The following is a 13,791-nucleotide window of genomic DNA, read 5'->3' as shown; positions in this document are numbered from 1 at the left end:
GTAGTTTTCACAGCTGTACTAACATGAGCTCGCAGTTAACAACGAGTGAGCATAAAGTATGAATCATCCAATACCTACCGGTTTATTCTGTATGTCGAAATTGAGTATGTTTAGGCTTTTTGATAGCATTTATCTCTGATCTGTTATGATTATCTTCTTGCATTTTGTAACATTGTATAAGTATTGAAATTTTATTATACTATCGGATTAAATAAAACCAAACGCATACTTAGTTATACTATCACTTTATTTACTTAGTAAAATATTTATATTTAATGAGTCTTATATTTATTCGTTAACATTTCTCCTCTTTAGCCTTTTTATTGTGTTTATGACAGGATCGTTAGCGAACGTTTGTATTTTATCGCCGTTGAAGAAATATTCAATGTCTTCAAGACTCATGCCTTCGGTTTCTGGCAGGAAGAAGTACAGGAAAATCGTGCCTACGAAGCCGAAAGCCGCGTACACCGCAAAAGTACCCCACAACTGTCCGTAAACCTCCAGATCTATGAGTGACTTCGCTCCGAGGAATGTGAAAACGTAATTACTCGCTGCTGCGATACCTTGGGCTGAAGCTCGACTTCTGTAAAATAAAAAAACCTATTATACAGATAGATAATAAAAACAACTTATAGAATCCTGTTGTTTTTAAAGAGTAATGAAGCCACGGTTCGGCTAATGCGGTAATAGTTGGAACCGCTTATACCTTTTTTAATTGATTGTTGATGAATGATTGTATTAAGATTTATAATACAGTCTTTCATCTTATTTTTACATCAATTTCAACTCTTATTTTACTCTTAGTATCGCTAAGAAGATTTATAGATGCATCACTAGATTTTTGTAACATAAAGCATTCTTTTGCAACAGAGCTTGATTGAACAATCTTGATTGTTATTTTTATTGTATGACGATTAAATTATTAAAACTTTCGTGAGACATTATAATAAAGTGATGTAACGATTAATAACTTTTAGTAGCGTAGCTTACCTGAATGGGAAGACTTCTCCAACAAGAACCCATGGTAAATTAAATCCGGTGAAGAATGCCATTAAATAAAAGAGTATTAGGGGCACATAGCTCGTTTCCTTAGGGAACGTACTAGTGTCGTAGGAGAATACAGAATCATCGAGATTGTATTTAGCGTACACGCTCAAAGCGGCGCAGGAGATAGCAGTGCCGAGCAAAGAGGTGATGGCCATCTTACGTTTGCCGACATATCTGATCGACGCTATGACAAGGATGCTGCAGCATATAGTAATTATGCCAACATTCAACTGCAAAAAATTTAAATCTAAAATTACAAATATAAAAGAAGAAACTTGATTGCAATGTTTTTCTAACAATACAAAGATCTTTGCAACCAATAGTTGATACTTACAACAATATCCTTGCCGTCCTGAGCCATACCGAATGCACCACAGATGTTGACCATATTAGGCTTGATAGGTGTCAGACCACTCATAACGTAGAACATAAAGTAGACCATTACAAAGATCAAAGGTCTCAGTGTCTCTTTGGCAAGCATTACGTATCTAAACTTGTACAATGATCTGGAAATACATAAAAGTAAAATGAAAGTATTGTACAGTATTACATATTATAAGATTGAACAACTTAGACCAATTCAATAGGCAATATAATACAAATTAAGACGGAAATTCAATTGTTATGGTATTTCTCGCTTGGTATTAGGAAATCTAAAATTTACGCATTTATTCTTAATGATAAGCTTTGTTTCTATTTGAACTAAACAATATTCTTCAAACTTCTTCTCATGGGTCGCCCCTACTAACAAAGTACGTAAAACTTTATTGTTGTGTAGTAATTGCTTACCTCCTAATAGGGTTCATTGTAACATGTTCGCATGTTTGCGTATCTCTGTTGTACAATTTATAGCAAATAACACAGTTCTGTAGTTTTTTGCTATAATCCACCAGTTGATCAAATTCCTCTTTGACGTGCTCCGGCGTCGTCCAACCTCGCAGTTTGCACAAAGAATTTAAAGCATCCTTTTCCCTACCGCGTGATAGCAACCAAACTGGAGTCTCTGGTACCTGAAACAGTGAATAATCATTAATAATATGTAACTAGTAATTTGCCTAAATTAAAATAATACATAATTACATACGTATTACAATCTTGCTTCATACTAATATTATAAATGCAGATGTCTAGATTGATGGAGGGATCTATGTAAGAAAATATCTTCAGAACGGCTGCATGAATCTTACTGAAATTTATCATAGATATAGAACATAGACTGGAAGATATATTAGCGTGGAATAGCTACTAATATTATATTTTTTTAGTTATAATTCACATTTTACATTTTCGTTTAATAACTCTGAGCTATAGTTAAAATATTTTTAAAGAAAAAAAGAAGACAATTAAATTTTTACACACGGTACTAAGACAAAAATAAATTTATTATAGAATTTTCCTTAATAATTATTAAATAAACTGTTTTATTAATTGTTTTAAGACTAAAATATGAAGCTTGTCCAAGGTAAAGATTCACGGGCATTTGACAAAAACACAGCAATATTTTGTCGGCGGATACACAGAAATCTTGTTTTGTTAACAGGTGCAACAAAAAATATTTATCTTCTCATTATCTTTGTATCCACAGCAATGTGAATTGTCCTTATTAAGTAAGGTTCGTAATTAAATCACACTTTTATGTATCTTACGATTCATATTGAAATTTAATTTTACAGTTATGTGAGGACTTCAATGTTACGATTTTGACCGCCTTTTTACGCAGATTTTGTAGATTATTACCTAATTGGAGAATATGTTATCGTACAAGTTTTTAGAGATTTTTTTTTTATGATAAACTAACTGTTCTTCACTTGCGATGTATATAAAAGAAAAAACTTACTAAATTCACGCTTAATAATTTATAACTTATAAAATTTCATAGCAAATTTACTAACATATAACTTTTTGTATACAAAAAACAAAGGCGTACAGGACTTAATAGCATGAAACAGAGATTGTGCTACATCATTATCTTGGATCCATAGTATTTGAATACTTACCAAAAGCACCAGAGCCATGGAACAGATGGGTACAGCCAAACTGATGAGAGCCGCGCTCCGCCAGTCCACCACAGCCCCGAGGAAATACATTGCAAAAGTGCCCAGTGACAGGAACAGCTGAGTAAATGTTGATAGTGATCCACGAATTGACGGCTCACTGAAAAAAAAAATGTATAAGATGAAATATCATATAAACTCCTTGCAATAAATATCGCCGATAGCCAGTTGTTCTAAGTATGCGATTCAACTTGAAACAACTGTGTGTTTCCACTACCATAACATTTGGTACAAAATCTAATTTCGTCTCTCTTATTCTCCTAGAAAATATTGAAGTATTTTTAAACCAGTGATATCTAATAATCAAATTAAATATTAAATACCAAAATTACCTGATTTCACCAACATATGCGTTAATAGGTGCTTCCATAATACCAGTCCCTAACCCCAGTAAAGCATTGGCCATAAAGAGGGAAGGCAGATCCCATGAAAAATACATTAGAATCCATGCTATTATGTGAGGCAGATTCACTACGAAATTAGCCCTTCTTCTTCCTAGGTAATCCACAATGGGTCCAGAAAGGAATGCCCCGAATGGTTGTGTAAGCGATGATAAACTGCCTGAAATAATAAAAGTAAATTAACTAAGGGATTGTTAACAAAAATATACATAAAAATAACCTAACTAAAATTAACTTATTTTTTATTACAGCTTTGAAAATTGTTTATTAGTTTATTCATCATGATTTTAGAAAATAATTACAAGACTATAAATGAATATTAGTTATGGTTATACATAAAAGTTAGCTTATGCCTGTATTGATTGTCATGAGTATTGATTGTCAACAATCTGTAAACGTCAATTTAACAACATTAAACAATTCGGGTAGTGACTGCAAAGAAAATTTTACGTAATAATGCCATTTAATTTAAATGTAATAATAGTCATTTTTCCATGCACATCTCAAATAAATTCTTGTATTCTTCTAATCAAGCGGGTAAACTCATTTGAAAATTAAGTCGTCTTCAATACTCCGTTTTGTATTCTTATTGAATCTTTCAAGACGCGTGTGTATTTTACATGTGGTTTAAAACTAGTATTGTGTTATCTATTTTTGTTTGTTGAAAATAAGTGATGAGTTTAATTTAGTTTTAATACGGAGTCGTAGTTAGTTTTAATGGAGTCGGGTACTATCAACGAGTTTGCGTTCGTGGTAAGCTTTGATTTTTAAATAGATCCAAACAAATATAACAATTTGTTGTCGGGTTAAGTTACGAATACCCGAGATTTAAGTTCATTTCTTACGCAACGTTCAAATAAACTTTAATGTAACGTACTTAAGTTTTAAATACTCACCAAACCAAGATGCTTGCACGTCATTCACTGATAAGCCTTCCCGGGCGTTAAGTAGAACTGGCAGTGCTATCGTTGGAAAACTGATTGCCATCCCAAGGTCCAGGAGAAGAAAATTTGGAGACAAGGATGATATTATCTATAACAGAAAACATGAAAAATGTCTTCATTTTGTAAATATTTGGGGCGATGTAAACAAAAGTACTACTCCGCTCCCGCTAGTTTCGTGCGCTTCACTTTATTGTGTACGACCTGTCACCCGGGACTCTATAAGCACGTAATCAGTAGCCTATGTGATGTTTCAGACTATGTTCTATATGTATACCAAATTTAATAGAGTTTCATTCAGCACTTTTAGAGATACCCTCAAATATCCATCCATCCATCTAAGCATTTATGTTATAATATTCGTAAGCTAACATCGTTCCGCTCTGCCTTTCGGCCCGCTCTGCTTTACGGATATTTCGTGCCCGCGGCCTAAGACGAAGGTTTTTTTAAGTTTTTAAACTTAAGCCTGTTGTCGAAAATACTGAACATTCACACGTTGTTTCCGTTAATTGTCTTTTAGGTTTTTATGATTATTCTTTGAGACCTTGGAAACAAACGTACAAAGTTGCTACAATAAATTATGTAAATTACTTTGTCGCAAAAATAATTTTACTCAGACACAACATTGTCATAGTTTCATTGTACATTTTATTATAATTTAATTTGTTGCTGAAATGAAAATGTACAAAATAAGTTGTTTACATTTTATGCAAGAACTTATAGGACATTATAGAAAATATTGAAGCATTGTATTGCCCGTAACACTTGATAAGAATTTTTGTCATAACAGTTTTAAAGAGACTGAAAGGGATAAGAGGTTTTGGTTGTGGAGACGCACTGTTATAAGGAAGATCACGACACAACCATGACATTATCTGATATAGACGACCTAGAATTCATTTACAAATTTCGTGTGACATTGTATTTAATTTAATAAAAGTAGGTAATTCTTTAAACGGCTTATTTTCAAACAAGTTTAAATGAAGCGTACAAATAAAAACTTTAAAGGATACACGTGGTATAAGCGTAGAATTAGACTGCTGTAAATTAATTTTAATATATATTGTTGTCTCTGTTTTGCCAAAGAGAATTAAAGTGATGGTAGTATGTTTTAATAGAAGTACTACTGCAGTGTAAATTTTAGTTTGTTAATTTTCATTTTAAATTATTTGTTTAAATATTAATTACTCTTCGTCACCCAACTGACTAAACAGTATTTTATTTTATCAATAGAAAAAAAAAACTAAAAAACGGATTGATCTTAGCAATTACTTTCAGAAGTTTTCAAACGGTTATCGCATTATAAAAGTTCCCTTTAAAATATTTTAAATAATATTTCAAGTGCGTCAATTAATTAACATATAAACTGTGTATTTATATTAAGTGTGACAAAAAATCTAACATTCGTTAAGTATTTAATTATTCATTTATTTCGTCACGTTTCGCTGTTGTCTAAGCGGTTTGGCATTACAGGTTTTTGTCCGAGGCATGTGACTAAATCACGTGTTTTAGTCAATGTTTAACATTCAGATATTCGTCCTAGATTTCTATGTTACTTGGTGGGGTAAGGGTCGACGACTTAAAGCGTTCGGCGTTCGATCAGTATTTGTTTGCCATACACGGACCTTATTTTACCGACCATTCCAAAAATATTGTTAGCCGTGCCTTCAACTGATTGAAGCTATTAAATTTGGCTACTTAAAGCAGTCAGTGTATGTCAGCACTTAACCTTTTTTATGTTTATCTTTGTTGCTGTCATTTGATATATGATAAACTTATTGTTTATTTACCACTTTCTTCAGTAAACAGTAAAAAAGGTGTCTTTTAAAATAATAGTACGTTCGTACAGCATTGAACAATGAAAATATACATAAATTTAGGTCATCGACTTCCAATTGTTGCTTAAAAATGTCTTTACAGCGTCGTCGTCTTTATCCAACATCGTTATAATTCATGCCAAGGTAAGGTTAAGTATCTAAGGTTTAAATTCATGTGACAAAATTACCGTGGATTTCCACTGCTCCAACATATCTGTAAAACTATATCGTCATCTCTCTCATTCGTACAGAAAAAAAAACAGCGATAGCAAATGTGGTAATAAATTAGTGTTGTGCAACATTACAGAAATTGTAGACTTCCCTTTTGTGTCAGTCATATAGTTATAGTAATCCTTAAGGTGAAGGAAAATATTGTGATGCAACCTGGTCATATGTGAGAAGAAATATAAAGACTTTACAGTCAACCAATCTGCGTTGGGCTTGCGTGGCTACAGCCTATTCAAATGATGTCTATGATTTTTATGTCAAGTGAAGTGTTTTAATATCATTGTAGAAATGTTGTAGCAGGAATGATGTTATTCGTAAAATATCGTATAAAATCTCTAATTGCTTCTCTTAAATACTGCTTTGTAGTCATTCCTCATCTTTTGTTGTAACCCTTTGTTAGATTTATAATAACACAAAGATTGTTTAAGATCATATACAAATCGTAATCTCTAATTGTCTGGAAGTTGGAAGTGAACAAAACTAAAACATCTATTTTCCCATAATGACTCACTTTACATGCTTTCGGTAAGTCTAAATCATAACATTAGCAACATAAATATATTTTAAATATACAATAACCCATATTGTGTTGCTTGGTTCATCTTAAAGATGACATACACGGAATGCAATGGGAGATCTTTAAGCAGTTAAACAGTTGACGTTTGTAATAAACTAAACGCAGATCTCCTACCCGCTAGATTCTAATAGCTTAGTATGCAAGCAGTCCGTGTATGCCGTTACCACGAACAAAACTAAGACTTGAATTAATATTATATTACTAGCGACTCCGTCGGCGCGGAATTAAAAAAAAACTTAATAGGAAGCCTATGTGTTCCAGACCATAGTCTGGAACGTGTATGTGTTTGTCAAATTACGTTAAAATCCGTTGAGTGGTTCCGGAGTTATCTTCAAACAAACAACCGTTCATCCATCCATCCATCCATCTAAACATTCGCGATTATAATATTAGTAAGAAGTAAGATTGCTACAACCATTTTACCCAATCATTTAAAGTTTGCAATTCTGATTATCATTACCGGTCTGTTAGTGAAAGTACAGACACAATTCTTCCAATACTAAACATTTCTAATTTTCATTTATCCATAATCTGAGTTTTTATACTATCCTAGATTAAAGAGTTTATTACGTAACTAGCTGTTTCCCGCGACTCCGTCCACGTGGAACTACTAAACACATGATCAGTACTAGTTCTAGACTATGTTCTATTTATATGCTAAATTTCCTCGAGATCCGTTCAACCATTTCGAAGATACCTTCAAACAAACATTCATCCATCCAAACATTCGCATTTATAATATTAGTAAGATTTATAAAAGAAACGATCAAGCTAAAATTTATCTTTTCAAATTACTCCATCGTCTTCAATAGAGAGATTGTTATCAATAAGAGTAATGAATTCCGTCTGATGAGTTAGGTGCCAGAGGTCATATTCTAGTCATTTCCCTACTTCGAGTGGATGCTGAATTTTTTTGTTTATATCATAAGGTGGCAAACGACCGAGCGGTCACCTGAAATCACTGAAATAGCGACGTGACCGTTATATACCGACCATACGCAATTGCATATGCGTTTGCCTACCTTTAATCTACGGAGGAGAGGATGCACAGAAAGAAAATATTTGAATTGGTAGAAAGGTATAGTAAAGATGCCTATTTCTACACGACCCGACCTTTGTTCAGTTCATTAAAAATAGGCTATTCCTATAACACTTTATTTTAGTATGACCAATGGTGGATGATAACTCGTTTGCCGCTTTCTAATATGTAAAAAAGTCTAACATTTGTCGATCGAATCGATGAATTTCAAAAGTAAACGACAAACACTAACTTATATTTTATTTTGAACTTAAATAAGTATGTATTTTATAGTTATTTCAACGACACAAAATAGTCACAAAATGATGGATAAATAAAATTTAGGGATCGCTAGGCAATGTTTTTAAAAACGAAATCAAAGAATGCCTTATTGCCAAACTTTTAATCACATGGTAAACAAGGGTCTCTATCGTAAGACTTAACCGGCTATTAACTTTCATACTTACTCCTCACTTAGGAGCTGAGTAATTGCTCACTAGTGTAGCATGCAGTGCGACAGTAATGATATGATTATTTATGTATTTTTAAATACGAGTAATACCAATTAAAAGCTCCATATGGATATTTAAGAAAAATATTTAATATTATCCTTAAAAGCTCACCTGTGAAGCAATACTCCTGAACTTGCTCACTGCAGGACTCATTTGTTCCATTTGCACTTTTATCACCATTTTGATTAATTTAATTTAATTATTAATTAATTAATTATCTCATTAAACTTTCTATTTTAAATTAATTTAATTTCTCAAATTAAAATTAATTAATTCAAATTAATTGCAAATACTCAATGCACGTTTTAATTTTAATTTTATTTCTTTTTCTTTTCAATTTTTTTTATTATTTAATAGGACATGCGCCTGCGTCGGTCAGACGAAGTTTAATGAATGTGTCTGAAAAGACGACGACACACAGCGTCCTTTGTATTTTGAAATATTACGAATGCTCTTAAACATTATGAGGTGTAAAAATATATCTAAATATCTGTCTGTTCGTTCGCATACGTGACCTTGGGTTATACAAAAGAATCAAGTTAAAGAGATATCTATGTTAAGCAAATTGATCTTGAAAAGATTTATCTTTATTATTTATATTGTAATGATATTTTAAGGAAATCCAGACGTGTTTGTATTAAGATAAAATATATTTTAACTTTAATTTTCCCTATGTTTCAAAGTCATCTTAAATTTAAAGTCGCATACGAATATTTGCGATATCCGTTTTCGTAATATCATCTAACATTTTTATAAAATTTGTAGTTGGTAGCGTAAGGTAAGCCCGATAGGGGGCGCTGTACAAATCTAATACAAATTTTGTCGATGACGCTACGAAAACTGGCTCGCAAATCGTGCTAGGCCCCGTTAGATGTTGGAGTAATTATGTGTTTTTGATGAGAATTATTTGTCATGTCATGTTTAAAAAATGACATCATTATCCTTAAACGTAATTATCTATAATTAATTTTTGTTCGTTAATATGATTTTTTTATTTCTATGCTAGGTAAGTAAGTGGAAAAGTTGAATATATAGCCGAGTATAATTTTTCTGATTTTTTCATTACAATGATAGTTGTCCAAAGTAAAAAAAAGTTCGAATCTTGGTTTAATTAAATACGAAAATAAAATATGTTTAACTTCCCAACGCATAGCAACAAAATGTAAGATTTAAATGCAATTTAATATAGATAAGTTTTATACCAGTTAGAACTAGATTTTTCGCGCAAATCTAGTTTTAATCTTAACTTATCAGTTAATGAATACGTGACAGACACTAAACAGAAATCACGTTTACAATGTAGGACACATCCGTACGTGATAACGAAATAATAGCTTAGGTTGAGAAAGACTTTCTATTTTGACTATAATGTGTGTGTTTTCAAAACATGTTGCAAAAGTAAAATGATTAAAAAAGATTTACGGTTTGAACAGACAATATGTAAAAAGTATCTCTCTTGTACAATAAATCAACCTTCCTTTGATGTCCTTTTTTAATTTTAAATAGAAGGAAGGACGGATTACGAGAAACCCTACACTTTTTTCACTATTTTCCCCTGTATTCACTGTGGTTATGCTATTGATCCGAGCCAGTGGGCTATTACTGCAGCATCTAAAGCTGATACGGACTCTGCATGCTAATAGTTCTATATTTTGAGAGTTAGAGGTAATAGTTTTGATTCTATTCCTCTCTTCTTTACTGTCTACTTCCAGAGTATGTCTAAGCGTTTTCTTTTGTTAGCAAAATAAACTTTTATTACAATAACTAGCAAATAATCGATGTCTCATAGCTATGTTATAATAGTATAGTGTCTTAATTTCGTTGGCCTTCACTAAATTATTTCATTCTGTTCTGACTAAACTAAAACTCTACCGCTATTTAAGTTGTAATTCGTCTCAATATATAACAAATGACGAACATTACTGTGGATTTCCATTGTGGAATAACTTGTATAAAACATATTGTCATCCCTTTCATACCTATTGAAGAAAATAGAGCCAACATCATGTTCTATCGATAATAGAATTTCACGGTTATTCAAAATTTTAAAGGAAACCTTTTAACAGCTGTCTTAAATGTTGCGTGAAATCATAAGTCTTGCTATGTACGGTGAAAAGCAACAAAGACTGTAGCGAAGTGTTTAGGTTTTGTTTCTATACCAATACTTGGTCGTTTACCTCACTGTTAATAGCAATTAATAATACAAGGGCGGGAAATATCGTATTTCAAACGATTTTCACACTAATTACTATAGTAGTAAGAACTATTTTTCTTAAGGTCTGAAGTGATTATGAAGTATTAATTTTTTAAATTTATACTTTTAATTCTCTTTTCTTTAATACTTTCAGTGCCGATTGACCTCGCGAATTTACTTTCAAACCGGTAAGTGGTAGCATGGAATGTGTTAAAAATTGCTATAAAATCTTTGTCACGGTATCGGTTGGATACTAATTATAATACAGAACACAGAACTAAATCTATGTTTATTATTTTTTTATCTATTCAGGATTGTAGGGTTTTTATTTTATCGACCCATTTATTGTTTTCTCAATAGCTTAAATGATATCATTCATTCATCAAAATTAAGAAGAATTGGAGAAGAATATATTGTTTAAAATATTACTGCATATTTCATTTCATCTTTTGTGAATGTTACTTCGTTACATTTTACATTGAAATCAATATTTTTATGTATTGCGAAACATTGATAAGGTACTTTTGGTTACGATTGTTTCATAGCTTTTGTGGAATACAAATAAAATGTATTAGAAATAATCTAATAACAATGTTTTTAGTTTTTCTTCTTAGTAAGCATATTTATTGAATTTAGTGTAGTAATGCCAAGGAAAATAAATGCTAAGACAAAATTTCTTTATTTTCAGTGATTGCGTTTGTTTCATGGTCGGAACAACATTTGGCGTTTGTAAGTAATTTTTCTTTAATATTTTTGCAATGATACTTTGATTAACAAATACTCTATTTACATGCACTCTTTGATCTTTTCTTTTCTCTCTTCCTTCTTTTTTAGAAAAACACTGTATTTTGAACCATTGTCAGTTTTTTGTTAGATTATTGATAGTTAAAAGTTAGCTGGCATTTCGATTAGATTAAAATCGAAAATCGGAGACATTATTTATATATCATTTAGTAATGTGGCATTTCAACCTTTTAAAATGTTTTGAAAAAGAAGTACAATATAATTAGAATAGTTGTATTTTTTACAGCGTGATACAATAATGAAGTCTAAAACATACTATTTCGAGAATTATATGCGAGCAACAATGACGCCAGGATTTTATTATCCATATTCGGTAATACTTTTAATGATTAAAATTATCATTGCTATTTGTTGCCGCTTTACTTCATATTTTGTTACAAAGCCAGCTAAAAGATAGTTTAATTAAAAATAAAAAATAACTAAGTAAAATTAGGGACATCCTTCACCTTCTTTCCATTTCCATTCTTTCTTACTTCTTTCGTGTAAAAAGATTTAACATAAGTATTACATGAAAAAGCCAGTTTTGGCATTTCCGGCGCCCTGGATGAGATATTTGCGGCCACCCTCTTTTTCTTATTTGTGTCGGGTCTTCTTCTAATCTTCCAAAAATAGGGTACCATAGGTGTGAGACAGGTGCCCCTTTATATACGAATCGTGCCTGCGTACCCTTTTGCCTGGAGCGTTGAGCGGACACCCACTTCGCCCTAACGGCGCTAATGAACATACATCACGAGTTCAACTACATAAACTGAGTCTCTGAGAACTCACCACGTGTAATCCACATTTGTTTGACTCCATAATTATGTTTGTATTAGCCGATCAATTACTGCAGTCTGTCGATGGCGTGTGTTCACGACTCCAGGTCTGTTTGCGCAACATCTCCTGATGGCTGCAGTCGCCGCAAGTTCCTAGACCAATGTGACATGTTCGAGTACAATTGTGACTATAACGCACGTATGTACTAATAAGGATTTATGTTTAAATGTTTTATATAAGGTCAAACCGTTTTTATATAATATCCTACATAACTAATGCAGGAATATTTGTTGAAAATTAATTAATATTAACTACTAAATTTTCTTAAAAGTCAAACTTACTCGAATTTGCTATTATTTTCTATCAGGCGTTATTGTTTAGTCAAGTATTTTAAGTATAAGTATCTATGTTTATCGTAATATTTCATGAGCTGACGGATACTTCTTACAAATATTATTAAAAAGTCACCTAAAGAGAAAATTTAAGTCAAAAAGGTAAAACATTAAGATTTTTACTACACAAAATCAGGCAAAATTCCTATAACAACCTGTTGTAGAATTATCGATGGAACCAATACTAGTATTAAAAAAAATCTTTAAGATTAACAAATTATTTTTCAGACTTTTCAACCGCAGTCACGACACAATGCCCACATAGTATGGTTGATTTCGCTTGTTAAAAACCAATAAATTAATTTAAAAATAAATAAACTAGAATTATTCATCGGGAACTCTCAATTCCTGTCTCTGCTGCAATATTATACGATAATTAGGATTTTTTAGTCTTATTAACAGTGAGCTGATGATGATAATGAGTCTTATTAAAATAGTATTTGCGGAAATAGCAAGTTATTTAAATATATACTTTAATTTATTCCTCCTAAGTATTGTGACAGGCAGGTGGTCGGCCGTAAAAATTAAGTCAAATCATTAAAGTTTATAAAACCTTGTGCGCTGACCCCGCATGACTGGAATAAGGCCAAGGAGATGATGAAGATGATGTTATTGATTAAGTCTAAACAAAAAGCTATAGGATGTTATTGTTAGTACACCTTTCTTGTTTATACACAAATCTACAACAAATTCGTGGATTACTCATAAATATTACGGACCGATTATATTGGGATTTCTCTTTGTTATGCTAAAATAATATGTAGAAACATCAAGAAGAAATCAATGAAATTGATCTTAGTGGCACAAATGCATGCGAAAAAGAATTAAGCTAAGATAAATGTAAAAGGCAAACTAAGATAAACCTTTTGAATGGATTGATATTGAAGACTGAGAAGCTAATATAATTTCTGTTAAGATTGAAATAATTTTTCCAGATTACGAAATGGTTGAATGTGAAAGTCCAAACAATTTGGAAAACATGGGATCTTGTACTAAAGAAGCTTCTAAGCTACATGCAACTGAGAAGAATGATTACTTTTATTCTATTTA

General features: G+C 31.8%; 2 protein-coding genes across 3 annotated transcripts; one reads left to right on the top strand and one right to left on the bottom strand.

Moving 5' to 3' along the window:
- Positions 1-240: 240 nt before the first annotated feature.
- Positions 241-8,835, bottom strand: LOC106116627 (facilitated trehalose transporter Tret1). Its single transcript, XM_013310517.1, has 8 exons — positions 8,707-8,835; positions 4,399-4,534; positions 3,434-3,662; positions 3,045-3,201; positions 1,837-2,057; positions 1,382-1,553; positions 991-1,277; positions 241-583 (listed from the first exon to the last, which is right to left on the bottom strand). Exons 1-8 carry the CDS (start codon positions 8,773-8,775, stop codon positions 289-291), a joined length of 1,566 nt encoding a protein of 521 aa, XP_013165971.1. The 5' UTR covers positions 8,776-8,835; the 3' UTR covers positions 241-288.
- A 2,449-nt stretch (positions 8,836-11,284) lies between these two features.
- LOC106116630 (uncharacterized) lies at positions 11,285-13,037 on the top strand. 2 transcript variants are annotated; one of them, XM_013310520.1, is made up of 5 exons: positions 11,314-11,402; positions 11,478-11,518; positions 11,820-11,906; positions 12,409-12,547; positions 12,970-13,037. In XM_013310520.1, exons 1-5 carry the CDS (start codon positions 11,381-11,383, stop codon positions 13,026-13,028), a joined length of 348 nt encoding a protein of 115 aa, XP_013165974.1. In that variant the 5' UTR covers positions 11,314-11,380; the 3' UTR covers positions 13,029-13,037. The 2 variants fall into 2 exon arrangements, 1 of the variants encoding a protein (XP_013165974.1); XR_001227830.1 differs by lacking the exons at positions 11,314-11,402; positions 11,820-11,906 and adding an exon at positions 11,285-11,307.
- The last annotated feature ends 754 nt before the right edge of the window (positions 13,038-13,791 follow it).

The sequence above is a fragment of the Papilio xuthus genome, unplaced genomic scaffold (genome assembly GCF_000836235.2).
Source record: "Papilio xuthus unplaced genomic scaffold, Pxut_1.1 DF827714.1, whole genome shotgun sequence".
NCBI lineage: Eukaryota > Metazoa > Arthropoda > Insecta > Lepidoptera > Papilionidae > Papilio > Papilio xuthus.
Note: the sequence above shows the minus strand (reverse complement) of the source record. Positions and strands in the feature narration are given on the sequence as shown.

Coding starts and splice junctions, on each gene's coding strand:
- LOC106116627 (XM_013310517.1), bottom strand. CDS start 8,775: ATGGTGATAAAAGTGCAAATGGAACAAATGAGTCCTGCAGTGAGCAAG. Junction 3,663..4,398: donor CGTGCAAGCATCTTGGTTTG/GTGAGTATTTAA, acceptor TTATTATTTCAG/GCAGTTTATCATCGCTTACA. Junction 3,202..3,433: donor GCATATGTTGGTGAAATCAG/GTAATTTTGGTA, acceptor TTTTTTTTTCAG/TGAGCCGTCAATTCGTGGAT.
- LOC106116630 (XM_013310520.1), top strand. CDS start 11,381: ATGTTTTTAGTTTTTCTTCTTA. Junction 11,519..11,819: donor CGGAACAACATTTGGCGTTT/GTAAGTAATTTT, acceptor TATTTTTTACAG/CGTGATACAATAATGAAGTC. Junction 12,548..12,969: donor CAATTGTGACTATAACGCAC/GTATGTACTAAT, acceptor ATTATTTTTCAG/ACTTTTCAACCGCAGTCACG.